A 20,094-nucleotide genomic window follows, 5' to 3' on the forward strand; every position below is an offset into this window, starting at 1 on the left:
TTTTCCTGGACACAAGAACTGAGGAGAACACAGCTCCAAGTACCCTCCACACTCTGGGCCACAAGCATGGCATCACCGGGTCCTCCAAGGGGCGCCAGTTCCCCTCATTCTGTTCTCCTCTCTCCGTTTTCCCTTTTTCACCCACACTAGCCCCACTAGTCTTAAAGACCTGTTCCCCCACTGCTCACTTGGCTCTCTCTGACTTCTCTCTCCATCTCTCATTGGCCTCCCTCACGGCCTCGTCAGGTCTCTTTGGCCTCACTCATTCCTTCTCTCTTGCTCTCCCTCCTCCTCTCCATCTCTCCTTCCTTCCCCTCCCTCCTTTCCCCCTTTCCTCTCCCTCCCTCGCGGCTGCGGGCGGCTCTGGCACCATGCTTCGGCTCCTCCGGCTGCTGCTGCTACTGCTGCTGCTACCTCCCCCGGGGTCCTCCGAGCCCCCCGGCTTGGCCCCGCTCGTCCCGGGGGCGCCTCCCCAGGCCCCCGACTTGCTCTACGCGGATGGGCTGCGCGCCTACGCGGCCGGGGCTTGGGCGCCGGCTGTGGCACTGCTGCGGGAGGCGCTGCGAAGCCAGGCGGCTCTGGGCCGCACGCGGCGAGACTGTGGGGCTAGCTGTGCAGCGGAGCCGAGTGCCGCGCTCCCCGCCCAGCTTCTCGGCGCCCCAGAGCCTGATTCCGGGCAGGAACGCGCACTGGAGTCCTGGGAGCCGCTGCTCCTCCGCGCCGCGCTCCGCCGCGCTGAGTGCCTGACCCAGTGCTCTGCACGGAGGCTGGGCCCCGGGGGCGCGGCGCGGTTCCGCGTGGGGAGCACGTTCCGGGACGCCTTTCGCCGTCGGGAACCCTACAACTACCTGCAGAGGGCCTACTACCAGGTGCGGGAGCCGCGAGGGTCCTACCCCTTCCCAAGTTCCTGTCCTACTTGGAGCTGACCAGAAGAGAGAGGATTGCTAGCGGCTGTAACTCTGGGTGGGACGGACTTCTACCTTTGAGTAGGTCCCGTCAAAACTAGGGCAAGGACTAGTGAAGGTCCCAGGACAGCCAAGGAAGTGTGGGAGCCAAGTTGGATTGACTGTGGAGAGGTCCTGAGGCGGGGTGGGAGTGGATCGAAGATAGAGGGAAGAGGTCTGGTGTTTTAGTTTAGTAGGCCTTATGGAGACCTACATGGGGTGAGAGCGCCTCTTCTAGAAATGAAAAGCAGAGGGCGTGGGGGCGAAACCAGCCAAAGGATGGGAAGTGTGAATATGCGTGTGTGTTTGGTGGCGGTGGGGGTAGATTGAGTGTGAGTGTTTGCTGGGAGTAGGAGGGAGCTTCGTTAAGGTTAGAAAAGAGAGGCCAGACTGAGGGCCCCTGAAGTCGGCCTCTGGGGCCCTGCCAGTGGACACTGCTCAGCAGCCACTAGGACAGTAGCTATTGCCTACGTGGCTGGGGGAGGCGGGGGCGTTGGTTCCACACACCTCAGCTCAGGGTCCTAGAGACCTGCGGATTTTGCTAATGGCTCAGGTCTCTACCTTGTCGCCTAAACTGAGACCAAGTCCTCTCTGACAACATCCCACCTACTTCAAAGTTTTCAGACCCCCTTTTCTTTAAATACCAGTTTCCTGAGAGTCTCAATATTCTGGCTTCTGCGGGTCTATAGGTTGGGAGGTGGGGCAACTGGGATGGGCCAGAGTTTCATAAGGCTCTCAGGCAGTCCCAGAGTATGTGTCTGGGGTAGGGAGGCTGGCCAGGGGACAGTGGTCTGACACCTCCACTTATGGGCTCTGATATCCCCATTCCTCTGTCTTCTCAGCTGAAGAAGTTGGATCTGGCAGCAGCTACAGCACACACCTTCTTTGTAGCAAACCCAACACACCTACAGATGAGGGAGGACATGGCTAAGTACAGACGAATGTCTGGAGTTCGGCCCCAAAGCTTCCGGGACCTGGAGACACCCCCACACTGGGTGAGACCCTCAGCACCACCTCTGTTTTGCCACAAACCTTTGACTGCCTAGATACACAAGCCTCACTGGATTGTGGCCCAGTGCAGTGTGGGCATCAGGTGATCTGGATAATGGTTATTAGTGGCCCTGGATAGAGAGTCCTTCCCAAGAATTTAGTTTCCCTCCTTGGTGGTCACTAATATCTGATGTTCTAATAGTTTGATTCTGAGGCTATGACTGTTCTTCCCCAAGGTTCAGTTGCCAGGGAGTCCATTCCCCAAATGAGATCAGTATGCCTCTCCTTCTTTCTACCTCCCAATCTTGTTTAGTATCCCTCTTCCCCCAGAATCTCAGGTGACTGCTCCTCTTCCACACAGGCAGCCTATGACTATGGTCTGGAGCTACTGGAACGCCAGGAAGCAGAACTGGCGCTGCCCAGGCTGGAGGAGGCCCTGCAGGGCAGCTTGACTCAGATGGAGAGCTGCAGGTCTAATTGTGAGGGGCCTGAGGAGCAGGAGGAAGTAGAAGAGGAGGAGGAAGGGGCCAGAAGCCAGGGGGGCCTCTATGAGGCCATTGCAGGTAAGGGGAGGGAACTGTTTGAGAATAGGAAGGGCTGGATGCCAAGGAGCAGCAACAAGCCAAATGGCTCACATGTCTTCCGCAGGACACTGGATTCGGGTCCTGCAATGCCGGCAGCATTGTGTGGCAGACATAGCCACACGTCCTGGTCGAAGTTTCCCTGTCCATGACTTCCTTCCTAGCCAGCTGAGACATCTGCATGAGGCCCATGCTCAGGGTCAGTTGGGGAAGGGTAGGCCCTGGGATTGAGTGGGGTTGGAAACAGACAAGAGTGAAGATTTGTCTCTGATGATATCCTGAGCCCCATCTCTCCCTCCCATCTGTCTCTGGATCTATAGTTTTACTGTCAGGGGCCATGGGGACCATCACTTCAGGAGGAAGACTCTTAATTTGCTCTCCTTCTTTGGCGTCTTCATGAAAAGCTCAGGAGATGGTTCAGAGGGCTCCTTCTACCCTTGCTTCCTCTCACCTCCCTTTGCTCTCTCTCCTTTCTTCCTCTTCTTTGAACTCTGCCAGCAAAGGTATGTTTGGGTAAGTTTCTGAAAGAAATGATAGGTGGGTATATTTGCCAGACAGACTGGGGGCTCTTGGATTTGTTCAGATGGTCCTGGGAGACCACCTTCTATAGCTCTGTCTCTGTCTATGTGTCTTGTTTGCCCTGCCCAAGGGTCATTGTTGTTCTCAGTCTCTGTTCCCCTCCCCCATTCCTCCATCTTCAGTGGGGAATCTGACTCAAGCCATGGAAAATGTCCTGAGTGTCCTACTCTTCTACCCAGAGGATGAGGCTGCCAAGAAAGCTCTAGCCCAGTATCAGGCTCAGCTGGGAGAGCCAAGACCTGGGCTTGGACCAAGAGAGGTAACTCCCTTCCCTGCACTTACCCTACGTGGCAGCCCTAGATCAAACAAATAGACCTAAGAAATAACCTGGACACTCCATCCTGGCCTCTTACCCAAGTGCTCTAGCCACCAGTGGGAACCTGAAGTCCAACATCTGATTTCTGCTTCAACTCCCTGCTCCCCACTTCAGACTGCTTTGGAGTCCAGCTCCCCCCATACTCTTCCCTTAACCTCACTCCTCACTCCTGCCTGCCTTGCCTTCTCTCTCTCTCTCTCTCTCTCTCTCTCTCTTACACACACACACACACACACACACACACACTCCTTTCCAGTTTGAGCCCAGATCTCTGAAGTCACTGAGGAAGGAAAGTTGAACCCATAACCAGAAGGAGCAGTGAAGGGCTCAAGGAGTGTCCAGGCCTTCACTTCCCTTCTTCTTGTCCTCCTCTACCCACCTCAGGACATCCAGCGCTTCATCCTTCGATCTCTGGGGGAGAAAAGGCAGCTGTACTATGCCATGGAGCACCTGGGCACCAGCTTCAAGGATCCTGTGAGTAATGCTGTTTTCCCATCCAGCCCACCCCGTTATGCTGCCCAGGAGGGAAGGAGCAGTAATGGCCTACATTTATATGTCACTTCTGTTTGCAACAGTCTTCCACTTTTCCATAGCCCCAGGAGGCTAGGCGAGGGCTGTCATCCTACTTTCCCAGGGACAGAGGCAGAGTGCCTGTAGTTAAGGGCAGCTTTGGGATTATGCCAGGCTAAATGTCAGTCCTTCCTCGGCCACAGGCTCTGAACCTCAACTTGCTGTGGCCTCAGTTTCCTTACCTGTAAACTGAATGATCACACCTGTCCCAGAGGGCTGTTGAAGCCCTGTCATATGATATAAAGCACAGAGTACCATTGCTACCACTTACCTTGCCCTCCTTGTTGTTATGAAGGGATAGTGAAGGGTGGAGGTTATCTATGGCTGGTATGTTATCATAGAGTGCAGTTCTCTATTGATTTTTTTTTCCTTTGGTACCAAGGATTGAAATCAGGGGCACTCAACCACTGAGCTACATCTCCAGTCCTTTTTTGTATTTTTTTATTTAGAGTCAGGGTCTCACTGAGTTGCTTAGTGCCTCGCTGTTGCTGAGGCTGGCTTTGAACTTGCAATCTTCCTGCCTCAGCCTACTGAGCTGCTGGGATTATAGGCATGTGCCACCACATCTGGCTCTCTATTGACTTTTTGAGGACTGGAATGTAGCTCAGTAATAGAGCACTTGTGTACAAGGCCCTGGGTTCAATCCACAGCACCAGAGGAAAGGAAGAGATTTTAGCTCTAATAATTATTTGTTGGGGATCAGCAAGGAAGCTGTTCTGTGCATTATAGGGGGTTCAGCACCTTGCCTGGCCTCAGTGATGTCAATAGCACAACTACAGCCCCGAGTCACAACAATGTTCCTTGCTTCCTCTTAGAACTCCTAGATAAAAGCAAGGGCAGTGAAGCTGGTTTAAATCCTACTCTGTTAATTACTCGTTGTATGATCTTAAGCATATTACTTGACCTCTCTGTGTCTCAGGGCCCATGACAAGAGGGGCCCATTAGCACAATTTGTTTCATAAAACTATTGTGAATCCTAAGTTCCACTTCCATGTATAAAGCTCTTAGGGTACCTTACAGATAGCAAGTGCTATTAAATTGTTTTTATTGCTATAGAGTTTGGTCTAATGCCCAGGGTACTACATTAGATAGCCCTTACATTGAGATCAGGGCTTTTTCTACTTCTGCCTTCTCCTCCGGAAACAGGAGGACCTTAATGTGATAGCTTGGATTGATTGCAGGGATCCCAGGGGCTGGACTTGTTTGGTGATAGCACTTTTCTTGGCTGTCACAGGATCCTTGGACCCCAGAAGCTCTCATCCCTGAGGCACTTAGAGAGAAGCTCAGGTAGGAGATGCTCTGTGGTGGGAGGCACCTGGTCTTGGCTGGAAGGAGATGAAAGGGGTGCTGGGAGGCTGGGTCTGGACTGTCCTGTGCATGCGCTGAGCATGTTTCTCACCCCTGAGAGAGGATCAAGAGAAGAGGCCTTGGGATCATGAGCCTCCACAGCCAAAGCCCTTGACCTACTGGAAGGGTGAGTTCCTCATGGTGGTAGGATACAGGAGCTAGAGGGTCTGGGGGCTGCCAGCCGCTGCTGGGCTTGCCCCTCAGAGATCCTCAATGACCTGTGCCCTATCTCTTTCCTTGCAGATGTCCTTCTCCTGGAAGGAGTGACTCTGACCCAGGATGCCAGGCAGCTGAATGGATCAGAGAGAGCAGTGTTGGATGGGCTGCTCACCCCAGCTGAGTGTGGGGTATTGCTACAGCTGGCCAAGGTAGAAAGACCCATGAGTGCAGCCTGCTGGTTCGGGATCTTAGTCACAGCTTCCTGCTCCCTTCTTTGGTTTATCCTAATTCTCCACTGGGGACTGCATTTGCCACTGCCTCTTCAGTGGAAAAGGCACCACTGATATGGGATGGATGTTCTTTAAAAATGAATTTTGTCAGAAATTGATAGGAAGAACAAAAGAAAAACACAAAGGCAGCCCAGTGTAGTGTTACACTCCCAGCTACTTAGGAGGCTGAGGCAGGAGGATTTCGAGTTCAAGGCCAGCCTCTGCAACTTAGCAAGACCCTGTCTCAAAATAAAGCCTAAAAAGGGTTGGAAATGCAACTCAGTGGTTAAGTGCTGGGGGCTCAATCCCTAAAAAAAAAAAAAAAAAAAAAAAAAAAAAGAAAGAAAGAAAGAAAAGAAAAGAAAAGAAAAGAAAAGAAAAGAAAAGAAAAGAAAAGAAAGAGAAAGATCAGTGCTAGCTGTTGCTATTGTCAGGCTATATATTATCAAGAGGTGGTAAGAGAAGAGGGAGAGAGCCAAAAGTGAAGACCCAGGGACAATGAGGGCCTTTTGCCCCCTAGCAGGGAGTTGGGACTTTATTGTTGGCTGGCGGACAGCTGCTAAAGGATTTCAGAGGTTGACTTCAGTGTTCCCATAGACCTTCCAAGTGCAGGTTCTAGCATCAGCATTTTGTAGAATCAGTAGAGCTCTCTAGTGGCAGTGTGTAGAATGCAATGGGAGAAAAACTATGGAAACTTCTGGAGTGAGTCAAGTGCCACTGCCTTAGGTCTTCATTTCAAGGGAATAAAGAGAGAAAAGGTGAGAAATGTTCAGAACATCAACTATAGAGAAGTTAAGGACCATATCTGTGTGCAAGGTAGAGAGAGGAACGAGTCAAAGATAATTGTCAAGTGTTAGACCTTCTTTCTATTCTTGATCACATTTAACTCATTCTGGCCTCAGGACCTTTTCATTTGCTGTTTCCTTTGGAAAATTTTCCTTCAGACACTCAAGTAGTTCCTTTTCATTATTCGATTTCAATTTAGATGCCACCTCTTCAATTAGCTGTCAACCCCTACCTGAGAAATTTCAATGTTGTAACTCTGTTTTAATTTTCTTCATAGCATTAATCATGTCCTGAATTTTCTGGTTTGTTTATTTACTTACTTATTTGTTATCTCAAAATAGAAATCTTATAAGAGCAGGGACCTTTTCTTATTCCCATTTCTCTCCCCAATGTCTAGAATAGTGACTGATACATAGTAGGTGCTCAGTATAAAAGTGTTGAATGAATAAATATAAAAATAGAAGGTTTGTATCAGACATCGTGGAACATTCTTTTAATCCCAACAACTCAGGAAGCTGAGGTGGGAGAATTGTATGTTTGAGACCAGCCTCAGCAACTTAACAAGACCCTCTTTTTTTTTCTTTTTCTTGGTACCAGGGATTGATCCCAGGGGCACTAAACCACTGAACCCTATCCCCAGCCATTTTTACTATTTTATTTATTTATTGTGATTATTTTCCTTTTCTTTTTATTTTTTATTTTTATTTTTTTTTGAGACACGGTCTTGCTAAGTTGCTATGTCTGGCTTTGAACTCTAGATCCTCCTGAGCTGCTGGGATTACAGGCATGTGCCACTGCATCCAGCAAGACCCGGTCTTAAAATAAAAAAGGAAAAAGGATGTGGCTCAGTGGTAAAGCTCCCTGGGTTCAATTCTCAGTACAAAAAAGAAGGTTTGGGCTGGGGATGTAGCTCAGTGGAAGATCACTTGCCTAGCAGGCATGAAGCCCTGGGTTCCATCCCTAGCACCAACAAATAAAATAGAAGATTGGGTAACTAGGAGGTCTCACAGAGATGAGATTTGTATGCTGGGGTAATGTGGTTGTGGTACTTAAACTGAGATCCAAAAAGAAAACAGAAAAACAGATGTCAGAAAGTGAACAACCCAGTTATGGACATCCAAATAGTGGGTGACCTGTAGATGATGTGCTGAATGGTGGTTGGGTAATTAGCACTCAAGATCAAGAAGCAATGAAGACATAGAGATCATAGGTTCTCCAAAAAAATACATCAAATGGGAAGAGGTCAGGCTGTCTTCCACCAAACTCAGTTTCCTCCCAGGACCTAGTCTTCAGACTTCCTGTTAGGATTCCACTTCCAGGAAGACCTCTCTATTCTCGGCCAATCAGGGATGAGTGGCCAAGCCCTTCCTGCCCCAGTCCACAGCTCTGCTTCTCTCCAGCTATCCTTACCTTCTCAGAGGCCCCTTCTCTACTGTAGGGAGCTCTCCAGAGTTCTGGGCACACATAGTTCCCTTGGAAAGTGGGATTTCAGACCTTTGCCAGGATATGATATTCCAGACAACCATGGTGATATCATTCTCTGGAAAAGGGCAGCAGCTCAGGAAAAGGAGCCACAGGGAACAAGGACCTCTAGCCTCTTCCGGGCAGTGGGAAGACCAGAGGGAAGGCCTGGAGCCCTATTGACAGTGGGTGGGCTGGGAAAAGTGAGTCTACAATGAGCTCCCTCTCTGTCTAGGAGGCAGCTGGGGCTGGAGCCAGGTCTGGCTATCGTGGTCGCCGCTCCCCTCACACCCCCCATGAACACTTTGAGGGACTCACAGTACTCAAGGCTGCACAGGTGAGCAGAGGCACCCATGGCTCTGGAGAAGACTGGAGAAGAGGGTATGCAGGATGCTGGGCACCTGAGCTTGGGCTTCTATGGAAGAACTCTCCTGGGACCAAGACTACCAGAGTCCTAGGCTGAGAGTTGAGAAAGAGGATGTTCCAAGACCTGGGGACCTGGGGTGTTGCCACAGAGTGGATGGAATGAGCAGTTAGGGTTGATGGACAGAGATGATTGTTGAGACTCCAAACCCATGGGTGGAAAACAGTGGAGATTAACCAGGGGCTAGGGCTGGGACCACCATTCATTGCTTCCCTCCTTTATTATCCTTTTCCTGCTGCAGCTGGCCCGGGCTGGGATTGTGGGCAGTCAGGGTGCCAAGCTGCTTCTAGAGGTGAGCGAGCGTGTGCGGACCTTGACGCAAGCCTACTTCTCCCCAGAACGGCCCCTCCATCTGTCCTTCACCCACCTGGTGTGCCGTAGTGCCATAGAAGGTAACTGCCAGGGACCTCCACTCTCCCCACTCTCAGGTCCCTGTTGGGTCCCGAACATTCTCAGCACCCCCAACTTGCATGGGTTTCTGTCTTCATTCTACCAAGACCCCAATTCCCCTGCCCAGGTGGGGGATGGCTTCTCCACCCAACGTGATCGCAGGAGCTGTAGGATACGTGTGGGTAGTGTGAGTCCATGGGGTGGTGAATGGCAGGAGCACAGGAGCGTTCACCAGATCCCTTTGTATACTAGGAGAGCAAGAACAGCGCATGGACCTGAGTCACCCAGTGCATGCAGACAATTGTGTCCTGGACCCAGACACCGGAGAGTGCTGGCGGGAGCCCCCAGCCTATACCTATCGAGACTATAGGTGGGAAGCCCCTCCAGGGAACAGGCAGGTGGGCATGCAAAGGTCATCCCACAGCAGGCCTGGGCGTGGGTGAGAGTCTCACTGCCTTCTGTCATCTTTGTTCTGCAGTGGACTCCTCTACCTCAATGATGACTTCCAGGGTGGTGACTTATTCTTCACACAGCCTAATGCCCTTACAGTCACAGTAGGTGTATATGTGTGGTGGGATGGGGGTTAAGGGGGTGGGGAGGTGGGGGAGTGGGTGTAACAGAGGACACACCTGTGGGGTCAGATTCAAAACAGAAGGTTCCCAGAGGCAAATGCAGGGAAATGGCTGGGGCCACCTTAACCCTTTCTCTCCCCGTTGCTGCACACTTCCTGGCCACTTGGCTGTGTTCATGTCAGGGCTCCTGACAGAGGTTGATTGAGTGCCCCCAGCAATCTCTAATTAGCTCCCCAGGCCTTACCTTCAGGGTTTTCTGTACCCCCTAAAAGAGGGTGAATATAGCCAGGTGTAGTGGTGCAGACTTATAGTTATAGCTGCTCAGGAGGCTCACTTTAGGATCACTTGAGACCAGGAGTTGGAGAGCAGCCTGGGCAACATAGAGAATATCACACATACAAAACAAGGAAGGGTCCCTCCAGAACCCCATGTCCCAGCTGGGTAGAGCAGTGTACGCCTATAATCCTAAAGACTAAGAAAGTTGAGGCAGAAAGATCGCAAATTTAAGGCCAGCCTCAGCAACTCAGTGAGACTCTGCCTCAAAAAACAAAAAAGGGCTGGGGAATGTAGCTCAGTGGTAAAGCACCCCTGTGTTCAGTCCCCAGTACAAACGAACAAACAAAAGAACTCCATGTCCCTAGGGATTTGAAGAAATTAAAATAGTCCTTCCTCCCCCATAGCAAGACAAGCATGGTGGTTAGTAGCACAATGTTGGGCCACCTGGACTAGAGTTCAGACTTTTTAAAAATAACTTTATTATTATTATTTTGGTACTGGGGATTGAACCCAAGGGTGCCAACCACTGAATCACACCCCCAGCCTTAAATTGTTCTGTAGTTGTAGATGGACATGGACAGAATGCCCTTACTTTATTTATATATTTTTATGTGGTGCTAAGGATCGAACCCAGTGCCTCACACATTCTAGGCAAAGTGTTCTGTCACTGAGCTACAGCCCCAGACCTAGATTTTGGTTTTTAATTTTTCTGAGGTTCATTTCCTAAATGGAGGTGATAGTAATAGTTCCTACTTTATTTTTAAAATTTTTATTATAACCAGGCTTTGTGATGCATGCCTATAGTATCAGCAGCTCAGAGGCTGAGGCAGGAGGTTCACAGGTTCAAAGCCAGCCTCAGCAACTTAGCAAGACTCTAAACCACTTAGTGAGACCCTGTCTCAAAATAAAACATATAAGGGCTGGGTATGTGGCTCACTGGTTAAGTGCCCTTGGGTTAAATCCCTGATACAAAATATGTATATAAATTGGATTTATTTGGGGCTGGGGATATTGCTCAGTTGGTAGAGTGTCTGCCTTACATGCCAAGGCCCTGGGTTCAATCCTCAGCACCACACACACACACAAAAAGTGTATTTATTTACTTATTTTGCAGTGCTGGGGATGGAACCCAGGGTCTTGAGGGAATTAGTCAAGTGCTCTACTACTGAACTATACCCCACCTGATTGTACCTATTTTAAGGGTGATTATAAGAAGTGATTTAGATAATATATCTAAAAGAATGAGCTAGTGGCTAGTATTAATAAGCAATTTGTGAATGTTAAGACATAGCTCAGTGGTAGAGTGATTGCTTACCATGCAGAAGACCCTAGGTTCCATTTCTGGCATTGCCAAATAATGATTGAATGAATGTTAGGTAGAATTATCCCCCTATTCCTAGGTCATGGAAATTTCTAGGTAGACACCTAGAAATGGGTAAGAAAAGAGAGGCTTTTAATTCTTGTCTAATCACCTTCTTCCTTCCTTACCCACCTATAATCCAAGCCTTTCTTGCAGGATGGAAAAATGCCTTCCAAAGTCTTATCTCCTTCTGTCCTAAGTCTAGTGCCCTTATTCATACCCTCTGATATCTTTATACCCCGGGCTCCAGGGATTGGGCAGGAATGATCAGAGCACCAGGGGAAGGAACCAACAGGCAACCCTCAGTGGAAGCCACTGTACCCTTTGGCTCCCAACTTCCCTAGCCTAAATCTGGCCTTTTTGCTCCTGAAGTTGAGGCTCATTTCTCATTTGCCCAAGTCAGTCCTCAAATGAGGAGGGGAAAGTGATGACCATCTGAACCCCCTGTCCATGTCCTGCTCCAGGGAGTGAGGGCCATGTTCCCTGAGAGGGGTGGGCTGATCCCTGAAACTGAACCTGCCCTCACCCCCAGGCTCAGGTTCGTCCTCGCTGTGGACGCCTTGTGGCCTTCAGCTCTGGTGGGGAGAATCCCCATGGTGTGTGGGCTGTGACACGAGGAAGGCGCTGTGCCCTGGCATTGTGGCACACATGGGCACCTGAGCACAGGGAGCAGGTAAGGAGGAGTGGAGGTAGGAAGGAATGTGGTTCTCCTGGGGAGTGAAGGGTGGGCAGGCAGCCACTGAGGAGGCTCTCAGGAGGGTGAGATGGGGCTGAGATGGCCTAGGGAAGGTAAATGCAGGGGTCAGACTATCTTCCCCATCCCCCAGGAATGGACAGAAGCCAAAGAACTGCTGCAGGAGTCAGAAGAAGAGGAGGAAGAAATACCCAGCAGAAACCCTTCCCCAGAACCCCCTAGTCAGAAGCTTCAGAGGGTCCAAGACAAAACTGGGAAGCCACCTCGGGTTAGAGAGGAGCTGTGAGTGGCTGAGCCAGCTTCTTGGGAATGTGACCACTTAACTTGTGACAGGACCCAGGAGAAGCTCCCATGTGACATCAGGAAGAGAACAGCAAGATCTCTGTCCCTGCACCCCTCCAACTTGGAGATTCATGAAGGCCATCCCTCACTGGACTCAGAGGACACTGAACAGACAGCCTAGAACTCATCAGGCCTGAGAACTAGGCCTGACCCCAGCTGATGGACCTGAAGCCCTAGGATAGACACAGGACACTATGCCTCCCTGAAAAGAAATGGCAAGGGTAGAAAACTGACTGCTTTCAGTGAGGAGGAAAAAGGGAAGATAACCCACCCCTCTCTCCCAGCCTGTGCAATAAAGAACATGAAGATCCTCAGCCAGGGACCTGTCCCGTGTATCACAATTTCTGTGGTGGCTGGCCTGGGAGGAGACAGTTGTCTTGGGCTCTCAGAGTTGGGACTGTGTGAGCCTGTGATTTGTCAGGGAAATCTCAGCCACCTGCTCCCTCATGCAAATGGACCCAAGCCCCTGACAGCTGTCCCTTGGGCCTCCAACTCTAAGCCCCATCTTCCCTCCCTGAACTTGGTTGAGATAGGGCGGGTGTGATCCCTCGGGCTTCCGCTTTCACAGTCCCAGCAGGGCCCATAAGTCTAGGGGGCAAGGAGGGGGCCACGCCCCATCCTGGAAGCTGGGGACAGGTTTGTCCTCTCTTGCAGTCCTTCTTCTGCCCAAAGAAAGGGCAATTCTTTCTAGCCTTCTCTCTGGATCCCCTGTACCTTTCTCCCTCCCTAGGATCAGGCCCAGGGGCAGCTGGTTAGGGTTTGTTGAGAAGAAGGATTATCCAGATCAGTCCCTTCTAATCTCAGCTCCTGTCTGTACCCTCCCAGGTTCACCATCCTCTTCCCCCACCTCCCTCAGCAGGGGAATACAATTTGGGGTGTTGACAGTGGGTCCGTCCATTGCCCTGATATCCTGGTTACTGGCCTGGTTTCTGAGCAGGCTCTGACTCCAAGATCTTGACCATAGGTGGGGGCTAGAGCTGAGGGGGCCACAGGAACTATGGCTTCTCCTGCTCCTCTCCCAAACCCCACCCTTAATCCTCACAGCTTTGCTCTGATCCATGGGGCCTGATGCTCTTATCTCTGCCTGCAGAGACTGACCAGGAAGGCACCCCTTCGTCCCCTCCTCCCTCTCTAGGCTAGCTGTGGGGGGCCACTCCTCTCTCTAGCCCATATTCCTGCTCCCACCCCTCCTACAGGCTGGGCCCAAGTCTCTCCAGAAGCCACACACCTTCCTCCCTCCCTATCCTCTCCCCCAGTCCCTGCCAGCTGATTTCATTTTCCTGAGTTGTTGGTTGTTGTCATTGGCCCTACCCTTCCCAGTCAGTCTCCCCCCCCCCCCACCCACCCAGCACAGTCAGGGCCAGGCCAGGCCAGCTTCTCTGGCAGCAGAGCGGGGCAGGTGACAGGCAGGCGTCGCAGCTGAGGGAGTGAGGAGGCGCCTGGGAACCGGAGCTGGAAACCTGGGATAGGTCCAGCCAGAGCCCAAGTAAGAGGGAACTGGCCGGGGCTCTTCCTTCTGGGGTTGGGGGGCCGCAAAACAGGCTGAAAGAAGGGCTGGGGTTGGAGGCATAGGACTCCAAATGGGAGGATCTAGCTGGGGAAGGGGTTCAGGCACCCTCTCCATAGTTTTCCCATTTACCATAGTGGGACCCAGTCTGGGGTGGGGTGTGAAGGACAGAAAAGTGGCCTGCCAAATCTGCCCCATGTTCCTGGCAGGAGCCGGAGCTACCCCTCTACCTGTCCGCCATGGGGGAAATGGAGCAGCTGAGGCAGGAAGCGGAGCAGCTCAAGAAGCAGATTGCAGTAACCCCAGAACCTTCTCATTGGGGACCCCAGAAAACTGAGGATAAGAGGGAGTGTGGCCTGGGGGAAGAGGGCTGGGTTTTCTCCTGTTTGACACCTCAGAGGCATCTGACCTAGAAGGGTCAGAGACTTTCTGAACTTGGATTTCACATTTGAGACTCCCCCAAAACCCAGAGCCCCATACCCATCTGCATCTGAGGCTCACACATGGTGACCCCCACCCTGCTTGTAGCTTTCCCTGATATCTGCTTTCCCTACAGGATGCCAGGAAAGCCTGTGCTGACACTACCCTGGCAGAGGTGAGACCCCCCTATACCCCCAAGGGTAGGTCATGAGGGGAGAGGACAGGAGCTCCCTGACTAGCAACAAACTGGTGCCTGGGCTTTTTAGTACAGTGTGTCCTTGGAGTAAGGAAAGGCATTAATGAATTCATTCAACAAACATTTAGAGAGACCTGCTCTGTGCCAGGTACCATATTAAATGCTGAAGATGCAGACATTGTTCCTATTCTCATCCAAAAAACAAGAGTGATGATAGCCCCTCTTGGGCCCTGGAGATGAAAGAAGTGAGAGGGCTTGGCAAATCATGAAGGCCACATAGATTTTAGTTGATGGTTATCTAAGACTGATTTCCACCAATTCTAAGATATGCATTTCTTAATTTTTTAGGCATCTCTGAAATCAAGATGTATCCAACAATTGGAAGATGCCCTACAATTATTATTGATAGCACTTTTGCTTTCATAGTGGGACATAAAATAACGGTGCTTTTTAGAATTGATGGCATCTTAGATTGGATTAAATATGTTAATAATAGTAAATACCGTAGGCCAGACACTGGGCTAAATTGTTTAGGTGCATAATTTCATAGAATTTTCATGACAACTCTGCAAGATAGGTGCTATGATATGCCTCATTTTATACCTTGAGGAAGGGGGTAAGTAACTTGACCAAGATAATAAAACAAGTAATGGCAAATTGAGTCTGTTGATTCTGGAGCCCCAGTCTAAGTCTAGAGGCTGGCTAGCATTCAAGGGGCCTAAAATCTCAAATTTTAGGAGGTGAAATGCAGGGTCATAGTGATACCTGGGTACCCAGTTAGAGCTGGCCATGCTGCAGTGGTGTGAGAGAGCAAGTGCCTACAGGCTTGGGAAAGCAAACTGTATACATCTTTTCCCAAGTTCATTTTGGAAGCTTGAAATTGATCAAGGTGTGAGAATTTACATTAGAAAAACCTCTCCTTCCTCCCTGCAGTCTGGTGAAGTGTTGCTAAACACAGGCTACTGGTCATGCAAGCATCTGTCTCCCATAGGAGTCTGAATCACTTCAGGGCAAGGACTTATTTCTCTAAGGCCAGGGCTGGGAGAAGGGGGGCTACCCTTGGAGCAGGAACTTGTATTGATCAGTGGCTGTGGCAGATATCTGATATCTAATCCCCCTTTCTCTGCAGCTGGTGTCTGGCCTAGAGGTGGTGGGACGAGTCCAGCTGCGGACACGGCGGACATTAAGGGGGCACCTGGCCAAGATCTATGCCATGCACTGGGCCACTGACTCTAAGTGAGGCTTGAGAAGAGCCCAGAGGGGAAGGGGAGGCAGGGAAGAGAGGCGTAGATAACATGGGTTGCCCTTTCCCTAGGCTACTGGTAAGTGCCTCGCAAGACGGGAAGCTGATTGTGTGGGACACCTACACCACCAACAAGGTACCAGCCATACCTACCCACCTCCACCACCACAATCTTCCTATGCCCACTCTCCTCTGCCCTTGAGCACCTGGAGCTCAGCTCAGTTCTCACCTCTGCCTGAATCTGCCCTCTCTGCAGGTGCATGCCATCCCACTGCGCTCCTCCTGGGTCATGACTTGTGCCTACGCCCCATCGGGGAACTTTGTGGCATGTGGGGGGCTGGACAACATGTGCTCCATCTATAGCCTCAAATCCCGTGAGGGCAATGTCAAGGTCAGCCGGGAGCTCTCTGCTCACACAGGTGAGAGATCCTCTCTTCAGTTCAGGCCCCTGGCAGGTTGTGCCCTTGCAGCCTGGGGCACTGTCCTTCTAACCACCTCCAGGTTATCTCTCCTGCTGTCGCTTCCTGGATGACAACAACATTGTGACCAGCTCAGGGGACACCACGTGGTGAGGACCAAATGCTGTGGGTGCTGGGGCCTGGGAGATAGTCCTGTTTGGGGCACATGTGGCCTCTCAGTGATAGCTTACCTCCCTCTTGGCAGTGCTCTGTGGGATGTTGAGACGGGGCAACAGAAGACTGTGTTTGTGGGACATACGGGTGACTGTATGAGCCTGGCTGTGTCTCCAGACTACAAACTCTTCATTTCGGGGGCTTGTGATGCCAGCGCCAAGCTCTGGGACGTGCGGGAGGGGACCTGCCGTCAGACTTTCACTGGCCACGAGTCTGACATCAACGCCATCTGTGTGAGCACCTCTCCCCGTGCCCATTCCCGATACCACCTCACCCCACAACATACATTCCTTGCCTCCCCCAGAGCTCCCTTAGCCCCTTATTTTTCACTTCTTACTTTGAAATAATTTCACCTTATAGGACAGTTACAAAACTATCAAAAGAAGGCTAAGGCAGGAAGATTGCAAGTTCAGAGCCAGTCTCATCCACTTAGTGAGAGCCTAAGCAACTTAGCGAGTCCCTGTTCCTCAATAAAGCAACTTAGTCACTAAGCAACTTAGCAAGTCCCTGTCTCTCCACGTCAAGCTCAAGGGCTCAGTGATTAAGCACTCTTGGGTTCAATCCCCAGTACCCTCCCCGCCCCCAAAAAACTAAACTAACAAAAGAACTGCCAGGTACCTTTAAGTTAGACACACTGTTAACATTTTGCCACATTTATTTATCACTGTTTCTGGAGACACACACATATATATACACACATACACACCAGGCGTCTGCCCACTTCTTACTGATTCTGTTTACTTTTGTTTTGAGATGCTGGGGATTGAGGAATCCCTGTAAATGCTAGGCAACCATGGAGCCACACCCCCAGAGTCCTTTTTCTGGGTCTTTTGATAGTAGGTTGCAGACATCATACAACTTTACCCCTTAAATACTTCTAAAAAATAGGCCATCCTCTAATGTAGCCACTGTATAATTCTTAAAATCAGGAATTCAACATTGACACAATACTGAAGTATACATTCAGATTTAACCAGTTATCAGCCAAGTGGCATATGCCTATAATTCCAATGACTTGGGAGGCTGAGGCAAGAGGATCTCAAGTTTCTTAGCAATTTAATGAGACCCTTAGCAACTTAGTGAAAAACCCTGACTTAAAATAAAAAACAAATAGACCTGGGGAATGTAGCTCAAAGGTAAAGTGTCCTTGGGTGTAATCACCATTACAAAAAAAAAAAAAAAAAAACGCTTATCAAAAAATGTCCTCAAAGGCAATGTGTTTTTCTGTCCAGGATTCAATGCAGAAACCTATGTATTTCCTATCACATTATTTTTTTTTAAAAAAATATTTGTTTTAGTTGTAGTTGGACACAATACCTTTATTTTACTTATTTATTTTTATGTGGTGCTGAGGATCGAACCCAGGGCCTCACACGTTTGGTGAGCGCTCTACTACTGAGCCTCAACCCCAGCCCCCTTATCACATTCTTTTAGTTTCTAACTAGAACCATTTACCCACCTTTCTCTTTCATGACATTAACACTTTCTTGAGTACAAATAAGTTTCTATACTTTCCCTCTGAGTTTATCTGAAGTCCCTTATGATCAGATTCATTTTATTTTATATAGCTGAACTGGCCCTATTCTTATACACCCTAACCAGCCCACTTGTGTAAAATCTGTGATGACCTCAGCCCTTCTAGCTATGTGACCTCAGAAGAGCCCTTGTGCTCTTGCCTGCAACATGGGAATAACACCCGCCTGAAGCACTGTAGTAAGGATCAATGAAGGTGATGGGGGAGCTGTGCCTGAGCCAATATGTGATAAATTTCAGCAGTGAATAGCCAAGCTCTGGCTGTTTCTCACCTCGGGCCAGGGAAGGGACAGGCAGGTGGACTGAGAAAAAAAGCTTGCCCTGAGCAATCAGGTGGGGGCCAGAGAACAGGCAGGAGGGCAGTGGCTGCCTCCAGTCTGAGTCCCATCTGCTTTCCCACCCGTACCCTCAGTTTTTCCCCAATGGAGAGGCCATCTGCACAGGTTCAGACGATGCTTCCTGTCGCCTCTTTGACCTGCGGGCAGACCAAGAACTGACCAACTACTCCCATGAGAGCATCATCTGTGGCATAACATCTGTGGCCTTCTCGCTTAGTGGCCGCCTGCTCTTCGCAGGCTATGATGACTTCAACTGCAATGTCTGGGATGCCTTGAAGTGTGAGCGTGTGGGTAAGGACCCAGCCCCCAGCCCTCCTTCCCAGTTCTGTCCCTTCCTACCACCAATCTTTATAGGTACCATCTTACTACTGCTGCTCTTCCCTAATTACTGGATAACTCTAACCTAAAAAACCACCATCCCTTCTTCCCAATTTAGGACCATGTCCCCTCTCCTCCCCTGCCCAGTGGCATGGCTGCTCCCTGCTGGCCACTCCCACATCTGTGGACCTTGAATGTCCAGTATATTCTGGGTGACTGAAGCTTTAAGAACATGCACTGAAGGGAAGGTTAGTCTCAGGGAGCCAAGGAAGAGAGTAGAACCAAGATCTGAAGTGCCTGGAGCATCCTGTAGCCTCAATCTAGGGACTTGTCTTGGATCAGCCTGGACTAGAGCTGAAGCAGATAATTTCATTTCTTCAACTGGGAGAGACCAGGTGCTAAAAAACTTGGGCCTGAGAGTCAGGATCAAAAACCTAATTTGGTTGCTTATTGTCTAAGTCCCTTTGCACAAGTCACTTCTCTCTGGGCCTCATTTTCTTCATCTATAAACAAAGGAACTAGATGAAAAGGGTGTCCCTTCCCTATTTCCCCATTCCCATCAAGTTGACCCTAGCTTTTCTCATAGCACACAACACTTTGAACCTTTCCCTGTCTGCCCCACCCTACCCCCAACCTGAGTTCTAGACAGAGGAATTGGCCTCAAAAGTAATCCCTCCCCTTAAGGCTAATCCTCTTTTAGTCCTTTAGTCTCCTTCAGGGGCTGAGTCCAGCCTACCCCATCTATGGTTCCTGCATACACACACACACACACACACACACACACACACACACACTACTTTCCAAGACACATGGGAGGATGGCTGATTCCCTTTCCTCCTCCTCAGGCATCCTCTCTGGTCATGACAACAGGGTCAGCTGCCTGGGGGTCACAGCTGATGGGATGGCTGTGGCCACTGGTTCCTGGGACAGCTTCCTCAAAATCTGGAACTGAGGCCTGTGGAAGGCCATGAAGATACTCAGCTGACCCCCGACACCTGATCTCTTTTAGGGTCTCTCTTCTATATCCCAGGGGCCATTCCCACTAAGCTTCTTCCTCTGAGGCAATGGGAGAATGGGAGTATGCCTTTGGGAGGCAGTATCAGGGACAAAGGGGCAAAGAACTGCCCAATCTCCTCCCATGGCTTCCCCTCCCTAGAGTCCTTACAGCCTTTCCCTTAGGTGCAACCCTTACCCATTCCTTTGTAGGCCTAGAAGTTTTCCAAGGTGAAACCTCAGGCCCTAGGAGTCCTCCTCTAAGAGCCATTACTTTTGTACACAGCCCTGTGACTATGGCTCTAACACTGATAGACTCCTGGTCCTTTTCTCCTTCATGCTTTCTCCTTTTTCTATTTTTTGTTCCTCTCCCAAAGTACTTGTAATAAAATGTAGAACTCGGTACCTCTGTGATATTTGGCTTCCATTCCTCTTCCAAAATGACGTAGGTCCCACTTAAGGGAAATAAGGTAATATTGGTGATTTGATGAAGACTGGATACTGTGCAGATTGTGTACAGGAAGAAGGCTGAAGGCAAAAGCTGTAGGGAGACCTGAGTGGGTCAGAGAAGAAGGTGAACTCACAGGTGGCTGGGGGTTTGTATGTGTACAACAGTTCACTATTGCCTACTGTAGTGAATACGTATGCATATGTGTGTGTTGTGCAGGGTTAGATTATAAAAGGACTCTAATGCAAGGCTAACAAGTCCAGACTTTACTCTTCATATAATGGGAGGTCACTGAAGAGTTTTGAGCAGAGGAATATGATCAATTATGCTTCTAAAAAAGAATGCTCTAACAGCAGTGTAGGCTGGTAGAATGGAAGGAGAGTCTGGCACTCTGGAGACGAGGTAG

General features: G+C 50.0%; 2 protein-coding genes across 3 annotated transcripts; both read left to right on the top strand.

The window, feature by feature from the left end:
* Nucleotides 1–326: 326 nt before the first annotated feature.
* On the top strand, nt 327–13,318 carry P3H3 (prolyl 3-hydroxylase 3). Its single transcript, XM_081309036.1, has 15 exons — nt 327–869; nt 1,787–1,939; nt 2,296–2,497; nt 2,583–2,714; nt 3,217–3,353; nt 3,795–3,884; nt 5,215–5,267; nt 5,387–5,454; nt 5,571–5,695; nt 8,238–8,339; nt 8,668–8,818; nt 9,069–9,186; nt 9,295–9,370; nt 11,557–11,697; nt 11,852–13,318. Exons 1-15 carry the CDS (start codon nt 372–374, stop codon nt 12,002–12,004), a joined length of 2,199 nt encoding a protein of 732 aa, XP_081165162.1. The 5' UTR covers nt 327–371; the 3' UTR covers nt 12,005–13,318.
* Nucleotides 13,319–13,415: 97 nt separating this feature from the next.
* GNB3 (G protein subunit beta 3) lies at nt 13,416–19,643 on the top strand. Of its 2 annotated transcripts, XM_081309037.1 has the most exons (10): nt 13,416–13,546; nt 13,777–13,863; nt 14,124–14,162; nt 15,313–15,419; nt 15,499–15,562; nt 15,683–15,845; nt 15,928–15,994; nt 16,090–16,291; nt 18,004–18,220; nt 19,093–19,643. In XM_081309037.1, the coding sequence occupies exons 2-10, from the start codon at nt 13,807–13,809 to the stop codon at nt 19,197–19,199; spliced, it is 1,023 nt and encodes a 340-aa protein (XP_081165163.1). In that variant the 5' UTR covers nt 13,416–13,546; nt 13,777–13,806; the 3' UTR covers nt 19,200–19,643. The 2 variants fall into 2 exon arrangements, with proteins under 2 accessions (XP_081165163.1, XP_081165164.1); XM_081309038.1 differs by lacking the exon at nt 13,777–13,863 and having other exon boundaries at nt 13,460–13,546.
* The last annotated feature ends 451 nt before the right edge of the window (nt 19,644–20,094 follow it).

Source organism: Spermophilus citellus (genome assembly GCF_964194105.1).
Source record: "Spermophilus citellus genome assembly, chromosome: 10".
NCBI lineage: Eukaryota > Metazoa > Chordata > Mammalia > Rodentia > Sciuridae > Spermophilus > Spermophilus citellus.